The sequence below is a fragment of the Nyctibius grandis genome, assembly GCF_013368605.1.
Source record: "Nyctibius grandis isolate bNycGra1 chromosome W unlocalized genomic scaffold, bNycGra1.pri SUPER_W_unloc_2, whole genome shotgun sequence".
Taxonomy (NCBI): Eukaryota; Metazoa; Chordata; class Aves; order Nyctibiiformes; family Nyctibiidae; genus Nyctibius; species Nyctibius grandis.
This window is the reverse complement of record NW_027167473.1, coordinates 5773804-5798126: the sequence shown is the minus strand read 5'-3', so window position 1 is coordinate 5798126 and position 24323 is coordinate 5773804. Positions and strand designations below refer to the sequence as shown.

The window sequence follows — 24323 nt, the reverse complement described above, 5'->3', positions numbered from 1 at the left end:
CCGCCGAGCCGGAGCCCTCCCGGTGCCGCTGCCTCTCGCAGCGCGCCCGCAGCCGCCGGCGATGGCAGCCCCGTGGGCCGGCCCGCTCCGCGGCCGCTCTGTCCCGCCTACGGCGCTCTCTATGGTCGGCGGGGGTTGGCCGCTCTGGCCCCTCTAGGCCGCGCCGCTGACACCGATTCCGGGGCTCGGCCGCGGAAGCGGGCGCCGGGCGAGGGCTCCGCCGGCTGCGCGCGCAACCCGCGCTCCTGGCGCCGAGCAGCGCGCCGCGGCCGCCATCGCCAGGGGGTCCCGGCCCCGGCCGCGTCCGGGAACAATAAAGCTCTTGTTGCGAGCACCGGGGGCTGGGCGCCGGGCGAGCCCCTTCCCCGCTTGTCCCTCCTCCTCCTCCTCTTCCTCCTCGTCCTCCGCCGCCGCCGCCGCCTCGGGCCCGGCGCCCGGTGCATGGAGAAGCAGGGCAGGATGGACTGCCCCGCGCTGCCCCCGGGCTGGAAGAAGGAAGAGGTGATCCGCAAATCGGGCCTCAGCGCCGGCAAGAGCGATGTCTACTACTTCAGGTACGTGTCGGCGGGGCCGTCCGGTCCGTGACAGTCCGTTCCCCCGGCGGGACGGGGCCGGCCCGGACAGGGACCGGTGCCAGCGCTCTTCCGCTCCCCCCCCCGCTTCACGGCCCCGGACCCCGGCGCCGCCACCTGCTCCCCGAGCTCCCCCCTGTCAGGGGCGGCGGGGAGGGTCGGCGCCGGTCCCGGTCCCCTCCCGCCGCCGGTCTGTCAGGGGCTGCGGGGAGTCCCGTTCCCCTGCCGCCTGTCAGAGGGCCGGTCCCCTCCTGTCGCCGGCCTGTCACGGAGGCGCCGCGGCTCGGCTGCCGGGGGGGCGGCTGAGGGGCTCGGTCCGCTCCCGGCTGTCAGAGGGCCGGTGCCCCCCCGCCGTGGCTCCCCTGTCAGGGGGGGTGAGGCCGGTGCCCCCCCGCCGCCGCCCGCCTGACAGAGGCCATTGGCGGGGGCGGCCCTGCCGGCCTCGCTGAGGAGAGCGCCGGTACCGGGAGAGGAGGGGGCGGACGGGCGTCTGTCCTCGGGCAGCGCCCCGAGGCAGCCCAGCCCCGCTGGCGGCGGCGGCGGCGCTGGGGATCGCTTGGCCGGCGCCTGCGGGGGGCCGTGGGCGGAGGAGAGCGGGGCGGCCGCCGGCAGCGGTGGGGGGCCCCGGGGAGAGGCGCCCGCAGGGCGGGCTGGAGGCCAGGCCCCCCCCCTCCCTGTCCCCGCCGGAGCTCCTCCCGCCGCGGGTGCGGGAGCCCCGGGCAGGCAGCCGTGCCCCTGGCTCGGGCGGAGCCGGCGGCTGTCTGCAGCGATGCTCCGTGGTTCCGTGCCAGGGCAGGGCGGGCAGACAGTGCTGGGCAGCCGCGGAGCCAGCAGGGCTTGTAAGGAGCCCCTCGGCCCGGTTTTCCTTTGGGACAGGAGTGCTTAGTGCTGCTGCACGCTGGCCCGTGACAACCCTCCGCAGGCTCGCTTTTCAGCAGAGCAGCATTAGCCTCAGGAGAACACCCAGCGCCACTTAAACTAAGTCAGCGGTGCCATCATCTGTACCGAAGATGTCCTACCAAAATAGGTAGGTCACTGGAGGAGGACACACACGCCACACTGTTAGGAAGCTTGCCATTGAGTTGAAATTTTAGCAAAGTTAAAAGCACGTGAAACCACTGCTCAGTGTTCTCATTATTACTGCACAGGTTATAGTAAACCTAAGAGAAGCAACAGCAACCTGATTTTGTTTCACCCTCCTGCTTGCTTTCAGAAACTGAAAAGCTAGTTCTTTTCTCGAGGCAGAAACCAAAGAACTTCTCAAGTCTTGCTCTTAGGCCATGCTTCTGTAAGTCCGGCCTGCTGCACAGCAGAGGAAGCTGTCTTCTGCAACGGCTAACCTCTTACCCACAGCACCTCTATTTATAGCTCTAGATGCCTCTGATGAACCACACCTGAAACCTCTCCCTAACATGCTCTTTCTGAGCAAGATCTTTTTGTCGCAGTGAATGGACTCGGTTTTTCTGCTGCCAGGCTGGAGAAGTCGTGTTTGCTCCCCCTCAGACACCACCTAATGGTTTCTGTCAGTGGGGAATGTGGCATCATTTGACCCATCACGTGTTGCTGCTCAACAAAACGAAACGTCTGACAAAAGGTTGATTAAATGTGGAAGAGGAACGTTGATTTTTCATGAGCTTTTTGAATGAATCTGATTGAAAACTTCTTTTTTAAACAAGTCCTGGTTTTGTCTTACCACCTTTGACTCGCGCTCCCAATATCGCGGCAGGTGATTGGGTGGCATCTGGCATCGCTGGCTTATCTCTTTGCATCTGCCTTGCCTTGCTGCGGTGCTGCTTGGGGAAGCCTGTCTGAAAGATCGCGCTCGAGTCTACGATTTGAATCCTCTTCTCTGGTTTTCTCCAGTTTGCTAAACAACTTTCTGCGTAGGATTACTCTTTCCAGAATTAAATGCCAGACTTTTCTCCAGCCAGACCCTCGCTGCTGACTATGTTGGCGTGTATTTAACCTAGAAGGCCCAAGTAACTTCACTAAAGTGAAGTTGTGGCTAAAACGTGAGTTTAAACTTGAGTTTCAACTTTTAAACTTGAGTTTAGCCACGTGTTTATCCCATCAGAATGTAGGGTGTCAGTGTTTTACGTATTACTTAATTAAACTATGAAAACATGCAGTAAGTTCTAGTCTTCCCAGGTTTTCGTTTTTGCTTTGCAAAGAGTGATACGTAACCTCATTAAGTTCGTTAAGGCGCCTTACTTAGCTGACTAAAAACCTGAGGTTTATGTTTTTATGATTTCCTAAGGCTAGCAAAAAACCCAAAAGGGATTGGACAAAGCTGCATTTGCTGTGAAGGTCTAAATAATACTAGTAATTAAGTACAACTCTTGCAAGATTAATACGTGTTGCAATCTACCTGATTTGCATTTGGAAACTTGCTTGTTTCGGGGCTGCTTTATGTAGTTGTGCTTTAGGAAGACCAGTTGCTCAGGTAAAATAAACCACTTCCAGGAGTTTCTGGTAGGATTTTTTTTGCCCCTCTTCATGTATATCCATAAGTCTTCTGACCTTTATCATGAAAAAAGCTGTTAAAAGAGGGGTGTGGTGGAAATACTTCACAAATACCAGATCAAAACGCAGCCTTTGAGGTCACCCCCTTCTGCATAACGATCTGAGCCTTCATCCTTCAGATCCTGCTGTTGCCTAAAACCCTCTTAAGAAACGCTTTAACACGATTTTGTTGAAGATGCAAGACTGTAATCTGTTCATCACTGACTCGAGAATTCTTTTTTTTTCATGTGGGAAAGTGGTAGGAATAAACGTTTCAAAGTTTCGGATGCCTTCCAGCATGGTTAGCAGTGATGCAGATCTTCTGCCAAGCAACCACAAAATTGAAACTAAAAACTTACCAGACAACTCATAGCTTAGAGTTTGTTGATTTCACTCCAGATTACAGGTTTGGAAAAATAAGTAGGCATTTATGTCTAGAGAAATAACTTCTGTTCAGTACCAGGACTACTTCTACACAACCAAAGTGAAACAAATACAAAATGTTTTTATGGCTGCGGGCAGGACTGGTGTAGGAAATTTATCTTCTTTTTTCTTTTTCATTCTGTTATAGCTACGAGGCAGATTTCAGCACTGCTATATTTAAAACAAATTAAAATCTGTTTTGATCCAGTAAGCAGAGCAGGCCAAATACATTCAGAAGAGTTATGTCACTCTAGCTCTGCTGGGGGGATAAAAAAAAAGTGAATAAACGTTACGTTGTTAAAATATGTAGTTGGGTATGAAGTGGGTTTTGCTTTGTGTGCCTTGTACAGACTAATTAGAATAATTCAATTAAACTTCCAGTTGCTTAATTTTATACAGTGAATCAGAAGAAACAGATTTCCACGTGTGTCTTGATTTGAGGATAGTAGGCTTGCACGGGTGACACCAGAGGCCTGGGTGGGCTTGGCTTGAAGAATCCTCGTTAATGGTGATGGAGAGCAATGTAATTCTTCTGGAGCTGAGTTTGAGAGAGGAGAGGATTGCCCAGGTGGCCAAGAAGGCCAACGGCATCCTGGCCTCTCTTAGGAATAGTGTAGCCAGCCGGTCTGGGGAAGTGATGGTCCCTCTGTACTGGGCACTGGTGAGGCCGCACCTTGAATCCTGTGTCCAGTTGTGGGCCCTGCACTTCAAGAGAGATGTTGAGGTGTTGGAGCGAGTGTAGAGGAGGGCGACCAAGCTGGTGAAGGATCTGGAGGGTCTGAGCTACGAGGAACGGCTGAGGGAGCTGGGGGTGTTTAGCCTGGAGAAGAGGAGGCTCAGAGGTGACCTTAGTGCAGTCTCCAACTACCTGAAGGGAGGTTGTAGTTGAGTGGGAGTCGGCCTCTTCTCCCAGGCAACCAGCGCTAGGACAAGAGGACACAGCCTCAAGCTTGGCCAGGGGAGGTTCAGGTTGGCCATCAGGAAGCATTTCTTCTCAGCAAGGGTCATTAGCCATTGGAAGGGGCTGCCCAGGGAGGTGGGGGAGTCCCCATCTCTGGAGGGGTTCAAGAAAAGCCTGGCCATGGCACTTAGTGCCCTGGTCTAGTTGCCATGGTGGTGTCAGGGCAATGGTTGGCCTCGATGATCCCAGAGGGCTCTTCCAACCTCATTGATTCTGTGATTCTGTGCCTGTAGCTCGAGTGTGTATTGTAGCGAGTACAGTTCCAATTTGTCATAGCTTTAATTATCTTCTCGTAATCAAAGTTATCTGAGAAACTGTACGTCCACAAAGAGCATTTTTTAAGCGACTCTCCTCCTAGTAACCTATTGCTGTCAGGCCTAACGCTGTAGTAAATTGACATGATTTGTTTTTCAGGATGATTTATTCAGTGGACTGGGAGGTAGGGGGTGCTGCTGTCCTGCCAAAAGACTCAGTCACGCTTCCAAAGTCCTGCAAAACTCTGGAACTTGGATCCTGGGTATCTCAGCATCCTTTACCCCTTCTTTTTGTCTCTAAAATCCCTTTAGTGTGTATAACCCCCCAGAGCATTTACCTGTTGAAAAATATTCCTCAAACTCTGGCATGAAATTACTTCTTTCACAGCAGCAGCAAGTTAATGTTCTGGTTTGATGCATCTGTTCTTCGTGGGAAAAAAGCAAGCAAAAACTACTCTAATTTTTTTTCTAGTTGAGATTTAAAAAGCCAAGTAGTAGACACAGCTTCCAACGGATTCTAATGGGTTGTTAAGTTTAACTACAAAAGCTTTCCCAGTCTAGGTGTACCCATGGGGCAAACAGACATCCCTTTGAAGCTTGGTTTGTGGTTTGACAGGAAGATAAATGCCGGAGAGTTTCCAGTGACGGTAGGATTAGTTTAGTGCTGTGCTTTTTTTTTTTACATTTTTTTTACATTTTTTTACACTTTTTTTTACACTTTTTTTTACACTTTTTTTTACACTTTTTTTTACACTTTTTTTTACACTTTTTTTTCACTTTTTTTCACTTTTTTTTACACTTTTTTAACACTTTTTTTAACACTTTTTTTAACACTTTTTTTTACACTTTTTTTACACTTTTTTTACACTTTTTTTACACTTTTTTTTACACTTTTTTTTACACTTTTTTTTCACTTTTTTTCACTTTTTTTTACACTTTTTTAACACTTTTTTTTACACTTTTTTTACACTTTTTTTTACACTTTTTTTACACTTTTTTTACACTTTTTTTACACTTTTTTTACACTTTTTTTACACTTTTTTTACACTTTTTTTACATTTTCTTTTTACATTTTCTTTTTACATTTTCTTTTTACATTTTCTTTTTACATTTTCTTTTTACATTTTCTTTTTACATTTTCTTTTTACATTTTCTTTTACTTTTTTTTACTTTTTTTTACTTTTTTTACTTTTACTTTTTTTTACTTTTTTTACTTTTTTTTACATTTTTTTTACTTTTTTACATTTTTTTTACTTTTTTACATTTTTTTACTTTTTTTACATTTTTTAGATTTTCTTTTACTTTTTTTAGTTTTTTTTTACATTTTTTTACGTTTTTTTTACTTTTTTTTACCTTTTTTCTTACTTTTTTTACTTTTTTCTTACTTTTTTTACTTTTTTTACCTTTTTTTACTTTTTTTACCTTTTTTTTTACTTTTTTTACTTTTTTTACTTTTTTTACTTTTTTTACCTTTTTTTACCTTTTTTTACCTTTTTTTACCTTTTTTTACCTTTTTTTACCTTTTTTTACCTTTTTTACCTTTTTTAAATTTTTTTACCTTTTTTTACATTTTTTTACATTTTTTACATTTTTTACATTTTTTACATTTTTTACATTTTTTACATTTTTTACATTTTTTACATTTTTTACATTTTTTACTTTTTTTACTTTTTTTACTTTTTTTTACTTTTTTTACTTTTTTTACCTTTTTTTACCTTTTTTTACCTGTTTTTTACCTGTTTTTACCTGTTTTTTACCTTGTTTTTTACCTTTTTTTACCTTTTTTTTACCTTTTTTTACCTTTTATTACCTTTTTTTTACACCTTTTTTTTACACCTTTTTTTTACACCTTTTTTTACACCTTTTTTTTACACCTTTTTTTTACCTTTTTTTTACCTTTTTTTTACCTTTTTTTTACCTTTTTTTACACCTTTTTTACACCTTTTTTACACCTTTTTTACACCTTTTTTACACCTTTTTTACACCTTTTTTACACCTTTTTTACACCTTTTTTACACCTTTTTTACACCTTTTTTACACCTTTTTTACACCTTTTTTACACCTTTTTTACACCTTTTTTTTACTTTTTTTTTACTTTTTTTTTTACTTTTACTTTTTTTTTTACTTTTTTTTTATTTTTTTTACATTTTTTTTTAGGAGACTTTTACCTTTGTCTTTAAAAGCAACTCATGGCTTCCTGAGTTATGCTTAATTGTGCTTATGTTATACATAGGCTTATTAGGATTTTTTTTGTTTCCAAAGGTAATTAGAGCATAGAACAAGTCCTTCTAGTGAGGTCTAAATTTCGAGAATGTGCTTCACCTTCTGTGCAAGAAAAAAATGGCTACTTGTTAATTTCTTAGTGCTGCTCCTACTGTGTTTTTTTTCTGCAGGGGCTGGCCTTCATTGAGGAGAATTTTCAGTTGCCATCATCTTCTTCTCATCTCTTCTGAAAGTCTCTGTAGGGGTTTAAGAAAAGCCTGGCCATGGCAATTAGTGCCCTGGTCTAGTTGCCATGGTGGTGTCAGGGCAATGGTTGGACTCGATGAGCCCAGAGGGCTCTTCCAACCTCATTGATTCTGTGATTCTGTGTGAGTCATTGGTAGAAATACTTTGCCTTGCTCTACCTCTTGTAGGTAGCCCAATGAAGATGTCTTTAATCTGCATTGCCTTTTCAAAAGCGTTTAGCATTTTTCTTCCTCTTCATTGGTGTGCGGCTCTAGGTCCGACTGCAGCCTGCCAGATGGGAGCCTGAGAAAACAGGAACTGTGCAACTGTCGGCCTCCTTGGGACAGGTGGTGGGACTGATTTGTTTAGACCGTCCCTGCGGTGCTGTGGTAGAGGGTGTAAATACTAAATTAAGGGAGTGAATTGTAGTTTTAATAGCCGTGAGATCACACCTTGTCTTTCACACACAGAATGAATCAGGTTGGAAGAGACCTCAGGGATCATCGAGTCCAACCATTGCCCTGACACCACCATGGCAACTAGACCAGGGCACTAAGTGCCATGTCCAGGCTTTTCTTAAACCCCTCCAGAGATGGGGACTCCACCACCTCCCTGGGCAGCCCCTTCCAATGGCTAATGACCCTTGCTGAGAAGAAATGCTTCCTAATGTCCAACCTGACCCTCCCCTGGCCAAGCTTGAGGCTGTGTCCTCTTGTCCTATCGCTGGTTGCCTGGGAGAAGAGGCCGACTCCCACTTCACTACAACCTCCCTTCAGGTAGTTGTAGACTGCACTAAGGTCACCTCTGAGCCTCCTCTTCTCCAGGCTAAACACCCCCAGCTCCCTCAGCCGTTCCTCGTAGCTCAGACCCTCCAGACCCTTCACCAGCTTGGTCACCCTCGTCTGGACTCACTCCAACACCTCAACATTTCTTCAGTTTCTTATCACTTGAGTCACTGCTGCAAAACCGTGAAGCTAGAGCTGTTTTGAAAAGCAAGACATTTGAAACTTGGAGAACACAGCGTGTTTTCCCTGTTTTCATCTGCTGTTGGAGCATCTAGCTTGCTGTGGTTGAAATTTTCCTCCAAAATCAGTTTGATGGGGAGGGCCAACAAGCAAAAACTCAAAATAAAAAAGAAAAAAGGAAGTTTCTCAAAATTTTTTTGAAAGCAACCAAGGCCAGAAACATCTGCCAACATCAAGGTTATTGTTTTAATAAGCCACACTACTATCTTGCCTGTAAACTTGGTGTGCATTTTGAACTGGGGAGGGGGCCAGCTAGGCTAGGATCAAGTAGGATCAAATCATTATTTTGCTGTACGATAAAATTCAAGGTAACTTGCTTCTACGTTAATTAGCTGCTCTACTGCTTCACAGGAAACATCTGAAAACTGTCTTTTTTAATCAAGTTCCTTGCAAGCTCGTTATATAACTTAATCACCTTCAGCCCACTAAGAGCTTCAGTTTGAATAGTATGTGAATTTGCTGGAGGTGAAGGGTTGTGTTCTTCGTGTAATCTCGTAGAAAGTGATTTAAACCTTGATAATTTCATTGAAAGAATAGTTTTGAGGTGGTGTTGCACATCACCTCTTTTGAGGTGTGCTGGGGTTTGTTAATTGTTATGTTGGAAACGTTGTACAGTGTTTAATTTGAGAAGATCAAGGTTTAAGTGCTGGTATTCATGTGAGCTATGGTAGAATTAAGTCTCCCAAATCTCTATTTGGGAAAAAAACCCCAGAAACTTCTAATTGGAGTGAACAAATTGTTTTAAAAGCTATAGAAAATGAACTGTCTTTAGGTAGGACTAAATAATCACAACTTTTTTAGTTAATGCTTATAAAAGTAAGTCTTACAACAATCTCTTGTTGGAAATTCTACGTGGAGATGTTCCTCCATGATCCCACGTTGATCTTTCAATTCTAAATTGTCTCAACGTTGGGTCATGCTGCAGTTTAGGCAGGCCAGAGGCCCTGCTAGGACACAGCGCCCTGAAAGAACGCTTTCACTTGCTTCTTGTTGCATGAAAGGAGTCAGTGTAAAAGTCATGAATGTCCAGAGCATGTGGATCAGGGGGAATTTTACTGGTTTCTTCCATATCTTTGTAATGTTTCCTTAAAATAATGTAGAGGTCCGTGCTTCTGACTTCTGTAGCAGTTGAAATTTTGAAGTGTATGACCTCAGAGCAATGTATTTTAAAAAACTTCTGCAGCAAGTGTGGCTTCAAAGTCTGAGCTTTCTTCTGTGTCCATTTCAGTGGGACTTAAGATGACTCCAGAGTATCCTGCAGAGTGCGTTCTCAGAGAGAAGAAAGCTTCATACCTCTCCTTCCACCTTGGTTTTCTACTCAAAACCAAGTTTGAACTTAAACTTGGTTTTAACACCTTTATGGGGGAAAAAAACCACACTGTTTCTTAGTTTCAACCAAGATGTGTGAGTAGCAGGATTTATGTAGACGTGGTTTAAATAGGTTCTATAACCTCACTCTTTTCCATTAGTGCATACTAATTATTTAATAGATGTTCAAATAAAGCCTTGGCAAATAGGCCTTTTATTTGACTTTTACCTCCTGGAGCTTTCTCTGCAGGTAAGAGAAAGCTTTGCAGCAGGAGTAGGTTAGTGAATGAAGATAATCTGGGAATCATTCAGAAATCGAAGCATTATTTTGGTGGTTTGTCAGCCTACACATTCCGAGTAGCGAATGGAAACAACTCTAGGACTGGCAGTAAAAAAAATGAATATATGTGAAAACTAAGATGGGTGGGGTGGAAATAAAGTGTTGAGTTTCTTCAAATCCTTCCAGCTCATGGATTCATCTCCCTCTTAGAACAGGGGCAAGGTCTGACACGTGAAATGATGAGTCTGGATGGCATTAGAAAAAAAGTCAAGGGGGTATTTTGTTTGCCAGCTACTGAGGTCGAACCAGGTGGCTTACAGAGCATTTCTCCAGTGTTTTGACATCATATGAACTTGTTGCAACTCTGAAATGAAGAACAATTAAAGATCGGGGCGTTTGTGGAAAATGGGATCAAATTAAATGTAGTTTCGTAGTAGAATTCACTAGATTTTAGAGTTTGTGCCAACATAATGTTCTGAAGTAAGCAGAAGGAATGCTTCTCAATCTGTTGGTCTTCAGTGAACTCCACTTTCAGTTGTGTGTTTTAGATTTCGTTGAAGGTGGAGAATGGGAAGTACTACTGGTTTTGTAAAATGATGAAGGTGTGGGGTGAAGAGGAGACAATAGTAGGTTGTAAAACGAGAGCTTCTTGGTTGCCGTAAGCTGCTAATGGAGTTGAGTGGACGATGTTCTTGGAACCAATCTGTTGTTAGTATCTCTTAAGTTGGATGCACAAGTGATGTGGGCTATGTATGCGTGATGGATTGCAGTCTGTCCCTGCTAAGAGCTTCACCGTTCACTTAATCGATAGATTTGGATGGCCGAGCCCAGAGAGTGGTGGGGAATGGGGCAAAGTCCAACTGGCGGCCGGTCACTAGCGGTGTTCCCCAGGGCTCAGTTCTGGGGCCGGTGCTGTTCAGTATCTTTATAGATGATCTAGACATAGGGATTGAGTGCACCCTCAGCAAACTTGCAGATGACACCAAGCTGGGTGGGAGTGTCGATCTGCTGGAGGGTAGGAAGGCCCTACAGAGGGATCTGGACAGGTTGGATAGATGGGCCGAGACCAACAGCATGAGGTTCAACAAGAACAAGTGCCGGGTCTTACACTTGGGCCACAACAACCCCCTGCAGCGCTCCAGGCTGGGGGAAGAGTGGTTAGAGAGCGGCCCGGTGGAAAAAGACCTGGGGGTGCTGATGGACAGATGGCTAAACATGAGCCAGCAGTGTGCCCAGGTGGCCAAGAAGGCCAATGGCATCCTGGCCTCTCTTAGGAATAGTGTAGCCAGCCAGTCTAGGGAAGGGATCGTCCCTCTGTACTGGGCACTGGTGAGGCCGCACCTTGAATCCTGTGTCCAGTTGTGGGCCCCGCACCTCAAGAGAGATGTTGAGGTGTTGGAGCGAGTGCAGAGGAGGGCGACCAAGCTGGTGAAGGGTCTGGAGGGTCTGAGCTCTGAGGAACGGCTGAGGGAGCTGGGGGTGTTTAGCCTGGAGAAGAGGAGGCTCAGAGGTGACCTTATTGCAGTCTCCAACTACCTGAAGGGAGGTTGTAGCGCAGTGGGAGTCGGCCTCTTCTCCCAGGCAACCAGCGCTAGGACAAGAGGACACAGCCTCAAGCTTGGCCGGGGGAGGTTCAGGTTGGCCATTAGGAAGCATTTCTTCTCAGCAAGGGTCATTAGCCATTGGAAGGGGCTGCCCAGGGAGGTGGTGGAGTCCCCATCTCTGGAGGTGTTTAAGAAAAGCCTGGCCATGGCACTTAGTGCCCTGGTCTAGTTGCCATGGTGGTGTCAGGGCAATGGTTGGACTCGATGAGCCCAGAGGGCTCTTCCAACCTGGTCGGTTGGTTGATTCTGTAACAGGAGGCTTTATTCAGTAAATTCAGCCCTTCCCAAGGTTTTATCCTGAACTTTTCTTACCGGTGCCTGAATAGGAATGAAAGACAATGGGTCAGATTATTTTAACAGCAAACCTACTTGCCCCACAAAAAAAACTTGCTCTGTGTCTGACCTTAAGTGCAGAATTTTTCTTCCTGTTAACAAGCCAGGGTGTTAATCTTCACTATCTAAAATAAAACTGGTGGTGTGTTTAGTTTGGCTTCTAGCACGGCTTCAATTCTTGGTTTACGAGAAGTAGAAAAGACTTTTGTGGTGGGGGGTGTGTGTACGTATGTGTGGTGGGTTTTTTTTTCCCCTCCCACACCCATCCTTGAGGGGGTTAGCCTCAGATTGTGATCTGTTTTAAGTCTTTTTTCTCCCACCCTTTACCTCTTCTTAATTATGGCTTTCCATATTTCTCGATTCATTTAAATGGCTTTGAAAAAGGTTTGGCTTAATTAGCTATTTTTCCCAGAATTCAATACATATTCTTCTGGTGGGGAAGTTCTTGCCTCAAGGTATTTTTAAGTTAAAAAAAAAAAAACAGTTTGGAAAAATGAAGAAAACAAAACTCTTCAGTAGTTTTCTGCAGAAAACTTAGTGCCATGGTGTAGTTGCCATGGTGGTGTCAGGGCAACGGTTGGACTCGATGATCCCTGAGGTCTCTTCCAACCTGGTTGATTCTGTGATTCTGTAAGTCTATAGGAAGCCCCAGTGAGGTCAGTGAAAATATATGGATTAAATGTATATTTAGTGCAGACGGTGTGTGCACAATGTGTGTGACTGTGTTTTGGATGCTTGAGAACGAAGTAGAGATGAGGGGTTAGAAAGTTCTGTCATGTAAAGATGGGCAGAATTACCACTTCCTTAGGATAAGTGGAAATTGGGTGTTTGCTGATGTTACTCAAAAGCATCAGCTGGGAATTTGGGGTAATAAGAAATCCATAATTCCAAATGAAGATGATGTAGGGAAGTTATTTACAACTGATTTCATTTGTTATGGTGGGCTCTGTAGACACAACTGCAGCTTTGGGCCTGTCTCATGTTCTGCATCACCTCGCTTGCTGCTTGCTTGCCTGTTGCTCAGCTACTTAATCTGGCTTTGCTCACCAGTCTTAGGGACTGACTAGCTACGAGATGTCACCTCAAGCCCTAGTTCTGCGCATCTGGCTGCGTGAGAGCCGAGAAGGGTTGCTGTTGAGTCTAGGTTGACCTTAGCTAGCAATCAGGTTTAAACGTTGCATACGGCCTTTATATTTGTGCAGAGAGGGTCCCACACTTGGCCACAGTCTGACATTTAAACTTCTCATCCTGGAGTTTGGTTTAGCTGTCCTGCTAAGCCAGCTTCTCAAGGTGTAGTAGATCTTAGCCTGAGGTAAACCTTAAATCCTGTGCAAAGGATGGGAGTGGACATGCAGAGGTTGGGCAGCTCTACCATCACCAGTCAACCCATCAATGAACATGCCACATGGAATAAAGATAATGGAAACTTTTTAGATGTTGACCAAGGTATAAAACCTGTTGTAAGAAGTCAAGGTTGTATCCTCTTGTACAACAAAACATACTAAAGTGTTTTCTTCTTTTTAGTCCAAGTGGTAAGAAGTTCAGAAGCAAGCCTCAGTTGGCAAGATACCTGGGAAACACTGTTGATCTCAGCAGTTTTGACTTCAGAACGGGAAAGATGATGCCCAGTAAATTGCAGAAGAACAAACAGAAACTAAGGAATGATTCTCTCAATCAAAATAAGGTTTGTTAGTAAATACTGTGTTTAAGGATATCCTAAGAATTCCCTTTTCCTGTAGTTCATTTAGCAATTGCTTTTCTGCTTAAAGCAGTCCGCTTCTAAGATGTACGTGTATGTTTAATATTTAGTAGTGGTGGAGGTGTAAATTTATAAATAGAAGGAATACTCTGCTACTACCAAGAAAATATCAAGGTGAGGTTAAGTATGAAGCAAGAGTTTGAGTAATTCAGGAGTTGGCTTGGGACTAAGAACCGCAGTGCTAGTCATCTACCTGAACGATATTATTCTGAATGGGAAAAGGTAGGACTGGTGACACCAAGAGATTCTCCAAATTCATCTTCCTGTTCTGAGATGAAACAGTTCACATTTTTAACGTGTGCAATACGTGCCAGGAAGCTTGTTTTCTGAGGCAAATGCATTTATCTGTCCAAATCTGGATGTCTGTGTCCAGCTACGGAGCTTAATAAGGGCCTTTCTCAACTGATCTGATCGTTCTCTTATTGTCTATTTCTTTTTGAACAAGTGTGTCCTTTTAAATAGTGAAGAAAATGTGTCTAGTAGATTAAAAATAGAAGGCTGAAGCATGCAGAAGTGAAATAACTGCTGTAGCACATAGGGACATGTCAAAATTCAGCTGACTCTCCCATAATATATTCCTGGACAAACTTCAGAAACCTCATACAAGAGTTTGGAAGGAGTTCCGTAACGGCCTGCGATGTTTTCTTTTTAAAGTGTTTTATTCTGCAGGATTTCATAACTTAGTGTATGAAAATACCTAAGGAGTTATAGCTTTGTCTTGTGCCCTGATGGTTTTTGTCATCTGCCGTTTGTACTGCGTGAAGCACACATTTCATGCTGATTTCTTTTTATTTAAAGCATGTGTTCAAATTACTTAATATTTTCTTCCTGCAGACATGAGGCTTGCAGAGAATACAACATCTGGGGGTAGTCCAAGGAGAGGTTTTAGTTAGGCTTTTTGCATGAGCAGAAATTACAAGATTTGGTAGAGAAAATCTCGATGAGTCTGGGCTCACTTTGTATTCCTCTGATCTTAGAGTATTTGAGTGTTGCTCACAGTAGCTCTGCTAAATGCAAGATTAGAAAAAAATGGTTTTTTTTAGGTAAATAACATTAATTATTTCTAAGTGACTGAATCTGTAACTTATTCAGAATTTCACAGAATCCCAGAATGGTTAAGGGTTGGAAGGGACCTCTGGAGATCATCCAGTCCAACCTCCTGCCAAAGCAGGTTCACCCAGAGCACATTGCACAGGGTCACGTCCAGGTGGGTTTGAATATCTCCAGAGAAGGAGACTCCCCACCCTCCCTGGGCAGCCTGTGCCAGGGCTCTGCCACCCTCACAGCAAAGAAGTTCCTCCTCATATTCAGATGGAACTTCCCATGTTTCAGTTTGTGCCCGTTGCCCCTTGTCCTGTCACTGGGCACCACTGAGAAGAGTCTGGCCCCCTCCTCTTGACACCCACCCCTAAGGTATCTGGAAGCATTGATAAGATCCCCCCTCAGTCTGCTCTTCTCCAGGCTGAACAGCCCCAGCTCCCTCAGCCTCTCCTCATAAGAGAGATGCTCCAGTCCTTTGATCATCTCTGTAGCCCTTCACTGGACTCTCTCCAGTAATTCCTTATCTTTCTTGAACTGGGGGGCCCAGAATTGCCCACAGTACTCCAGATGTTTCTGCAGTATTCCTGGGATAGTTAAAAATGAGACCTCAGCTTATTCCTGAAGTTCATGTTTTCTTCCACAGACACTGCAAGAGCTTGGTTGTGGTCGTCTTCTAGTTCGCCTTGGGGGGGGCCACAAAAGACAGACTTGCACAGGCAAGTTTGTGTATCAACTTGCTCATATTTTCCGGGTTGTTTGTTTTTGTACAAACAATTTACCACAAATGTTTCTAAATTCTTTGGCTCCCCTTATGTTTCAAGAAGGAATATCAACATCTGCTTGAGTCTTCTTTCTCCGACGTGTCTAGGCAGTTAGATTGATGCAGCTGGTGGATGGAAGTGCTGTCTTGCCATAACTTTTGAGCTTGTCATCGTTAGCAGACTAGTACTCAACGTCAAGATTGACATCCTAATGCCACCTGCCTTAAAATGAAGGATAATATATGCTAATGAATGCTCTTCATTTTGTGATCTTAATGTACAACAGTGTGAATGACATGGAAATATTCTTCTGGCAAAATACTTCTCTCCAATCGTTGCGTTGTGCATTCTTACTGACCTTCCAGTATTGGCAGTAAAGGCAGATATATCTTGGATAGGTTTATTTATGGTAGAGCTGCAGAGTTTTCCTTCAGCCTATACTAATCTTGCCGTTGTTTTCTGTGTAACCATTTTTCCATTTCACTTGCAAATTGAGTTATTTTATTTTTGAGGTGTTGGAGCGAGTGCAGAGGAGGGCGACCAAGCTGGGGAAGGGTCTGGAGGGTCTGAGCTACGAGGAACGGCTGAGGGAGCTGGGGGTGTTTAGCCTGGAGAAGAGGAGGCTCAGAGGTGACCTTAGTGCAGTCTCCAACTACCTGAAGGGAGGTTGTAGTGAAGTGGGAGTCGGCCTCTTCTCCCGGGCAACTAGCGATAGGACAAGAGGACACAGCCTCAAGCTTGGCCAGGGGAGGTTCAGGTTGGCCATTAGGAAGCATTTCTTCTCAGCAAGGGTCATTAGCCATTGGAAGGGGCTGCCCAAGGAGGTGGTGGAGTCCCCATCTCTGGAGGTGTTTAAGAAAAGCCTGGCCATGGCTCTTAGTGCCCTGGTCTAGTTGCCATGGTGGTGTCAGGGCAATGGTTGGACTCGATGAGCCCAGAGGGCTCTTCCAACCTCATTGATTGATGCTGATTCTGTGAATTGATCTGAAATGAAGCAATCTGTGTCTGACCATTTGAAATATGTAGGTAGTGTCTTCTGTCTGGAAAGCTCAAAGGAGCTTTCTGTTCTTCAGGAGAAGTGGTGGTTGTAGGGATCTTGGTTACTTATTTCTGTTAGGACGTACTGGAAGCTCTTCCTTCTTCGTGAATAAATCCTATGTATGGCTGGTTTATGATTTGTTGTGAAAAAGAGTTTCTCTGAATATCAGTTGCTTCCTGTTAACATGTGATAATTTTTTTTCCCCTGTACATACGAAGATCTGCAGGTGCTGGGGATGGGTGAGCTTCACAAGTTTCTGTCCTAAAGAGTTTCATTCTGGTGTTCAAAATTCAGTGTCACAAATGAATCACAGAATCACACAGAATGGGTTGGGTTGGAAGGGACCTTAAAGCCCATCTAGTTCCAACCCCCCTGCCATGGGCAGGGACACCTTCCACCAGACCAGGTTGCTCCAAGCCCCATCCAACCTGGCCTTGGAACACTGCCAGGGAGGGGGCAGCCACAGCTTCTCTGGGCAACCTGGGCCAGTGTCTCACCACCCTCACAGCAAAGAATTTCTTCCTAATATCTCATCTAAATCTCCCCTCTTTCAGTTTAAAACCATTCCCCCTCATCCTATCACTCCATGCCCTTGTAAAAAGTCCCTCTCCAGCTTTCCTGTAGCTCCTTCAGGCACTGGAAGGTGCTAGAAGGTCTCCCCGGAGCCTTTTCCAGGCTGAACAGAGAGACTGTTTATTTAGAATGAGATCAGAAAGCCCAGATGTGACTATGATTAGAAAGGAAATAGTAGGAAAGTAGTAAAATTATAATTCCAGTACTTAGGAATTGATCTGTTCTTAATTGAAACAGTTTATCCTAATGGCCATTTTCTAGTCTGTAGCCTTGATAAAAAGTATATGGGACATTTAGCCCTGGGCCATCTCGTTAGTGTAGCTGAATTTTCTTAAGTTCTCACACTGCCTGAAGGAATCTTTTTTATTTTTCTACATTTAATGGATTTATTTTTTAACTTCTCTTTAAGTGACTTTACAGGCCAAAAGGAACCTGTAAATATTTTTCATGAACTTGAAACGAAGACCTTTGTTCTAGAAGTGTTTGCTAAACCAGAGCGATCCCCCATATGGCAGATGGCTCTGCAATATCATTGGGTTTGTCAGTTTTAATAGCTATTTTACCACTAATTCTGCTGCAGAGAGTACCCCGAAGGCAGGGACTTCAAAGCACCAAATGCTACTTTGAACTTGATGTCACAAGATCAGGGAGTGAGAAGCTTGTAGGATAGGCAAGGTCTGTCAAGGTTCTGGTGTGAGGAAAGTTCATCGTCAAAATACTTTGTGCAAATCTAAGTGCATGTGATTACTCTCTGGCTTTGGTTGGTAATTCTGTGTTCATCAGAGATGCTTTAATTATGTATAAATATATATATGAAAAGGTCTAACATTAGACTTACTATTTTCATCATCAGTGGGGGGAAAAAAGTAGAGCCCATAACCAGTATCCACCACGCAAAGCACATGTTACAACCAATGACCAAAGTATTTGTAAGTGTTTTTCTAGTGGACTGGGACTACCTGGGTGAACCATTAGGAGAAGACTGATGTCTGGCTTTATTTGTAAGCTTAGATTCTCACTTTTGCTTTGTATAAGATCCTAATTGAATGGTAATTTAGCTGTTTGGTTAAAACTATTAAGTGTAATCAGGCAGAAGTGCTTGTGCTCTGTTGCCCTTTGCGCTGGCCATGGAAACCCTGGTCCCAGTTAGACAAGAATCAACAGTGTCTTAGGGATGGAGCTGGAGGTCTCTGAAGATATTCTGCTTTTCCCATGGAATATTGGAAGACGTGGAGACTCTTTAGTTTCTGGATGTAAATTTTTAAACCAAAAATAATGGGAGCCTGAATTTCTGAGGAAAACTTCCATTGGAATTTGTGGGTTTACCCTTATTATATTTTAATGAGTTCATCTCTACCTGGAAATGGTGAAGAAAGGAGACCTATAAAATAAGGTATATTTAAAGGAGTGGTAGGAATAGAGTGATCAGAATTGCTTCCATTGAAAAGATTTCTAGAACTCTTTCAGAATTCACTTGAACGTTCTAGCGTATTTCTTCTGTTGGGCTGTCAAACTGTTTTGGCTCTTAGGAGAGGGTGAGTAAATCAGTATTAAGTAAGGATTCCCCAAATGCTGCAGGGCTGACTTATAAATGGGTGTCACAAAATCAGGAGTCTAAGGAAATCCTAATGAAAAACTCTTTTGACATGATCCGTGGATGGAGTTTGATATCGATGTTCATTGTGTAACTTTTGAGCAATGATCTCACAGCCAATTAGAAAACTTCTGTGATCTGAAATATTTCATAAAACTTATTTTTCTTTCTGTTGAATGAGTAGCACTAAACTTCTAAAAAGAAAAAATTTAACCATTGTCAGAAACTATTAAGGTGTTGAAGTGCTTAGCACTGTCCTGCAAATAGAGACCATGCTTTGTGATACACGTTCATTGGGAAAATACGTATCATGGGATATTTCTTTTCAGTGTCTGTCTTCATTCCAGAATAAATTACAGCACTTAATTAAGGATTGTTTGATGTAGGAATTACTTAGGCAATTTGGGACCAATGTTATGTAGGAAGCTGCTGTTCATTAAGACTTGGAACTCTATAAAGTTGCCTACAAACATATTTTCATGAAGCTTTGGAGGTTTCATTTTGACATCTGATGGTGAAGCTGTCTCTTTTCAGAATGTAAATCACGTGCATAATTAACATATATATTTTAATAAAAGAAAACACGGACTTTCAAGCAGTTTGATTCTTCCTGAGAAGGTGAAAATGTGTGGAACCTGTTAAGTGTTACATTTTTTTTCCCTTTAAAATGGATGACTGCAAAGGTTAGTTAAGCACAGCATTTAAGGCAAATCTTTACTCCAGAAAGACTCCTCCTTTTGCCCATCAGTAGAAAAGGGTGAAGCCGACGTTAATTTGTGTAAATTTTCTGTATAATTTTTGTTAATTCACTTTTTGTCTTTTTTTTTTAACAGGGAAAACCAGACTTAAACACAACTTTACCAATCAGGCAAACTGCATCGATTTTCAAACAACCAGTCACCAAAGTTACCAATCATCCCAGTAACAAAGTGAGATCTGATCCACAGCGAGTGACGGAGCAGCCACGACAGGTAAGAATTAATCTGTTTGCATGTGACTGCTCAGAAAGTTGAAACAAGCTGAAAATGTGTTTGTTTTCAGCTGTGCTTCAATTACAGATGAGAATTCCTTTCTTGAAGGTTACTTATAGAAAGGTAATACCTAGAATTTAAAAAAAAATACAGTAATAACACTTCATATGGAGATTAATTTTTCTTAATCCAAATTTGATTACTGGATTCCTCTTGAAATTCAGATCTATGCTGTACTGTCACAATTGGACATCAAATATAAAAACAATTTCATGTGCAGCTTCTTAATAGAAGTTTCTATAAAATACATGGTTCTCATCAAGAATTAATCTCTCTCTTTTCTATAGAACTTTGTGCAAAAGCGATAAAAATTTGTATTTTAAATCCCTCTCACTCTACTGCGACTATAAATACGAACCACAGTAACACAAACTCATCTTACCCAAGTTCTCCTTTAGCTGCTTCTCTTTATATCGATGCCAGATCGCCTGTTCACACGATACTGGTTTGGTTTTGGTTTTTATGGGGAGGAGGGAGCTGAGAAGGAACAGAAATGTAGTTAATGAAGGAAAGATCAGCTAAGTAATGTAGTGTATTGGATGGAGGTATTGTTTTTAAGTCTGACTTGTATTTTTTGAGTTGCTACCATCAAATTGCAACACCTTATTCTATCGTAGGAGTGCAGGGATGAGAAGAAAATGCAGAGGCATGTTCAGATTTTTCTACTCCTATGTGACTAACTTGTGACAACGTTTCCTTTGAAACTCGAGCTGTCTCTAGTGTTTGAACACCTTGAATGCTGTTCTTGTGAGAAATAACATCAGGAATTTAGACTCTGCATCCTCTAAATTCAGGTGAGAAAGAAAAAGAAGAGATATCGAGCCGTATTGGATCATCTTGTTGAGATGTCTTTTAGCAAGATTTGAAGGCCTCAGCTAACCTCACTGTTGGTCCCATGAAGTTCAACAGGGGCCATGTAAGTGTATCATGTTCAGAACTAAAAGATGCATAATTGCATGTGGCTGTTGATTCTCTTCACGTTGTTTGGGGTTGTCCTTTTGAACTACTACACTCTGTGTGTCAGGAATTTCCTTTTGGTCGTGGCTGCTGAACCAGTAATAATCACCAAAGCATATGGAAGGTATGGCACCTTGGTGGAAAGAGAAATGGATGTCTGGCAATCCATATCTTGATGGATTCCAAACCCTTTCATGCTTGCCCATTTCCTCCTTGTTTTCTTTCTTCCAGAATCTTCTCTTCAAATCCATAGTGACTGAAATCTTTGGGAATGCATCCCTTGTCTTTTGAGAATGATTCTCCAGTAAAGATTTGCAGAATCAGGCTATTTTCAAACCTACCCAAGTTAAATCTTTGCCTCCTTAAGATAGATTCAAACGGATTAAGCTATAGCAAGATCTTCAAGAAATCATTGCTCATCACTGTGTCAGCATTCTTTTTCGATCAAATTCCTTTCTTCTTGCTTGCAACAGTGCATCTTTGGAAGAGGATACTTTAAACACTATTCTTATTCTGTGTTGTCATACTTCATTTGGAAGAAATGCTAGCTCTGTTAATAGTTAATCCTAGATATCTGATAACAAAGCAAATCTTGGTGTGTCTTACTCTTGCTTTTCTCCAAGCTAGAATGCTGCCTTGAGCTGGTTTTGGGTTTGTCATGCTGCTGAGTAGTGATGATTGACATAGGGGAGACTTGGGGAAGGGAGAAGATTGTTACAGTTGTTTTTATGTAACATTTCAGTGAGTTTTCAGTAAAATTTTCATTAAAAATCTGGAACAAAGCAATTTAATGTAGGTAGTATGCTGAATCTTAAGCAAATTGACAGCTTTCATGAACAATTTCCAGTGATCTGGTTTCTTTACACACAGATTTCCATCAGACAATTATCAATATTTCTTTAGTATTAGTAAGCAAAAGTATGGAGGAACTCCAGTCATTGATCATGCGTGCAAATGTCTTTGAATTCTCTTCCTCTCCAGATAAAGCTTATTTTTTCGTTACGTAAATAATCCCTACGTGTGCCACTGTCTTCTCCTTCTCTCATACTCAGGTGTGCAAACTTTCCTGTACATAGACTGTGAAATATATTCGAGTGAATGCTGAAACACTGACTCTACTGCCTATTTGTATCTACAGCTTCATCAGTTACCACTTCCAGTGTCATTCCTCCCTGTTACTTCAATCCTTGGCCCGAAGTCTTGCTTCTGTAGTTCTAGATATCCATCTCTGAAAGCTTTATCCACTTATATCTAGTCTATCTCCTTTTTCAAAAGACACTCTAACCAGAATTCCCACAAAAATCTCTTTGGCTGTCCTCCTTACGTAGAGATCATATTAAATGAGTGCTGTAGTTCCTTTGGCAGTCAGTATTTTTGTTTTTTCATGACCTGAGAGTGAGAAGCTTATTGGTGTTGGCAGGGAAGATATTTGGCAGCAGTTCTTTAAGCAGTAAACCCTGTGGTAGTTCTTGGAAAGATAAACTCATAACAGCTTGCCTATGATCTTCGTACAGGTAAATCACAGAATCAATGAGGTTGGAAGAGCCCTCTGGGCTCATCGAGTCCAACCATTGCCCTGACACCACCATGGCAACTAGACCATGGCACTAAGTGCCATGTCCAGGCTATTCTTAAACCCCTCCAGAGATGGTGACTCCACCACCTCCCTGGGCAGCCCCTTCCAATGGCTAATGACCCTTGCTGAGAAGAAATTCTTCCTGATGTCCAACCTGAACCTCCCCTGGTGAAGCTTGAGGCTGTGTCCTCTTGTCCTATCACTAGTTGCCTGGGAGAAGAGGCTGACTCCCACTTCACTACAACCTCCCTTCAGGTAGCTGTAGACTGCAATAAGGTCACCTCTGAGCCTCCTCTTCTCCAGGCTAAACACCCCCAGCTCCCTCAGCCGTTCCTTGTAGCTCAGACCCTCCAGACCCTTCACCAGCTTGGTCGCCCTCCTCTGGACTCGTCAATTAAATGTCAATTAGAGCAACAGGTCTGTGTGGCAACTGCTGCTTCCAGATATTCACCATGCTAGTTCATTGCACACAAGAAATGTCATGAGATTGTCTAAGCCTTTTTCAAGCAACACCTCTGCAAACCAGCATCTTCAAGCTTTCAAAGCCATTCTTAAAGGTTTTGTAGATTACTGATTATCAAGAGAGAAGAACTTTACCCAAGGAAAAAAATGGAAATGTTCTGGAGAATCCTGGAAGTAGGTAGTGTCAGAACATGCTCTGAAGGGTCTTCTGGTACTCACTAGGCTTCTCTCCTCTTGACTATCAATCTTCTTCCTCTAAGTGCCTTTTGTTTGAATACCAATACCAGTCAATCCATGGAGATTTCTCAAATTCCTCATGTCTAACCAAATGATAGGAGTATCTGTAAGTTCCTAAATACCAAATCTAATGGCCTCAATTGAAGTTTTCTTCAACGTGCTTTAACATCTCTTTCTGAAGCATCAACCTGCTCAGAATATTTTGACTCTCCATAAGCTTTAGACTTCTTACTGTTTTTGTGGGTTTGGGGTTTTTTCCCCTCACTGATAAACCAGTGTAAGAAAAGGAACCCTGAAAGATTGCTAGTGGGCTGTGCAAGGAAAGGAGGAAAAAAAAAAACCCAAACCCCCTTGTTTTAGCCTCCTCTCCACTGTCAGTAAGTTTTGATAAGATACGATACACTCCTGATGAATTTGAGAGTAATGGTTTGGATTTTAGATGAGCATTGCTGAAATTGAAACTGGAATTACTGATGAATCAAAAAGTCATGCAACTATACCCATCATCTTCATAGGTGGCATTGAGTACTGTCTTAAAATCAGTTTTTTTCTGCCTCCTTCCTATTTAGCAAAACAGCCACTAGAGGTAGTAGGACTTCAGGTCACATTAATGCTCCACTTGTGATCTGGAGTTGAGTATTCCTCAGAGAGGAGTGAATGTGAAGCAGAGGAAGTCCCGTAAGTATTTGAAAACGTTATAGGTAGTAAATCTTTTAATCAATTAAAATTGAGTTACTTGCCTGTCAAGTGTTCTGTACCTAACTGGATCAAACAGAATGGTGCTGCCAATCAAATTTCTTTCTTTCTTATGGATCACTGGCCTTTGTACCTACGTTCACTTGGTGCCTCCAAAAGGTCTGGCGCTGTGTCCTATGTAGAGCACTTGTCCTCCTCTCCCTGTGTTAGAGCTTCTTGGTTACAGAATCACAGAATCAACCAGGTTGGAAGAGCCCTCTGGGCTCATCGAGTCCAACCATTGCCCTGACACCACCATGGCAACTAGACCAGGCACTAAGAGCCATGGCCAGGCTTTTCTTAAACCCCTCCAGAGATGGTGACTCCACCACCTCCCTGGGCAGCCCCTTCCAATGGCTAATGACCCTTGCTGAGAAGAAATGCTTCCTAATGGCCAACCTGAACCTCCCCTGGCCAAGCTTGAGGCTGTGTCCTCTTGTCCTATCTCTAGTTGCCTGGGAGAAGAGGCCGACTCCCACTTCACTACAACCTCCCTTCAGGTAGTTGTGGACTGCAATAAGGTCACCTCAATAAGCTTCACACTGTTACACACTTATTGACCTTTTTTAGGGTAAATATGAAGCTCACTCATTTACCCCCGTGCCCCAAACATGTGGTACCTGAGGCCAGAAGTACTCTTTAAAATTCGTTTGAAACTCTTTTACTTACTGTCATATATATATTTGCAGTGGTTTGTATTGTAATGGATTATTGAATAGAATTATATATGACAAACTAAATCTGACCATAGTCATTTTTTAGTGGTCTAAAAAGCCTAATTTACAAGAAAAATCGCAGGATGTCATTTTATATATGTCTTCTTGTGAACAGTTCTTAACAAGAAAGAC

General features: G+C 43.2%; 1 protein-coding gene across 1 annotated transcript in view; it reads left to right on the top strand.

Annotated features, from left to right (window-relative positions):
- The first annotated feature begins 243 nt into the window (after positions 1-243).
- MBD2 (methyl-CpG binding domain protein 2) overlaps positions 244-24323 on the top strand; it is a 32991-nt gene continuing 8911 nt past the window's right edge. Inside the window, exons 1-3 of the mRNA XM_068424434.1 lie at positions 244-554; positions 13235-13394; positions 19311-19448. Coding sequence (XP_068280535.1) covers positions 442-554; positions 13235-13394; positions 19311-19448 — 411 coding nt within the window. The 5' untranslated portion in view covers positions 244-441. The remainder of the gene's footprint in view (positions 555-13234; positions 13395-19310; positions 19449-24323) is intronic.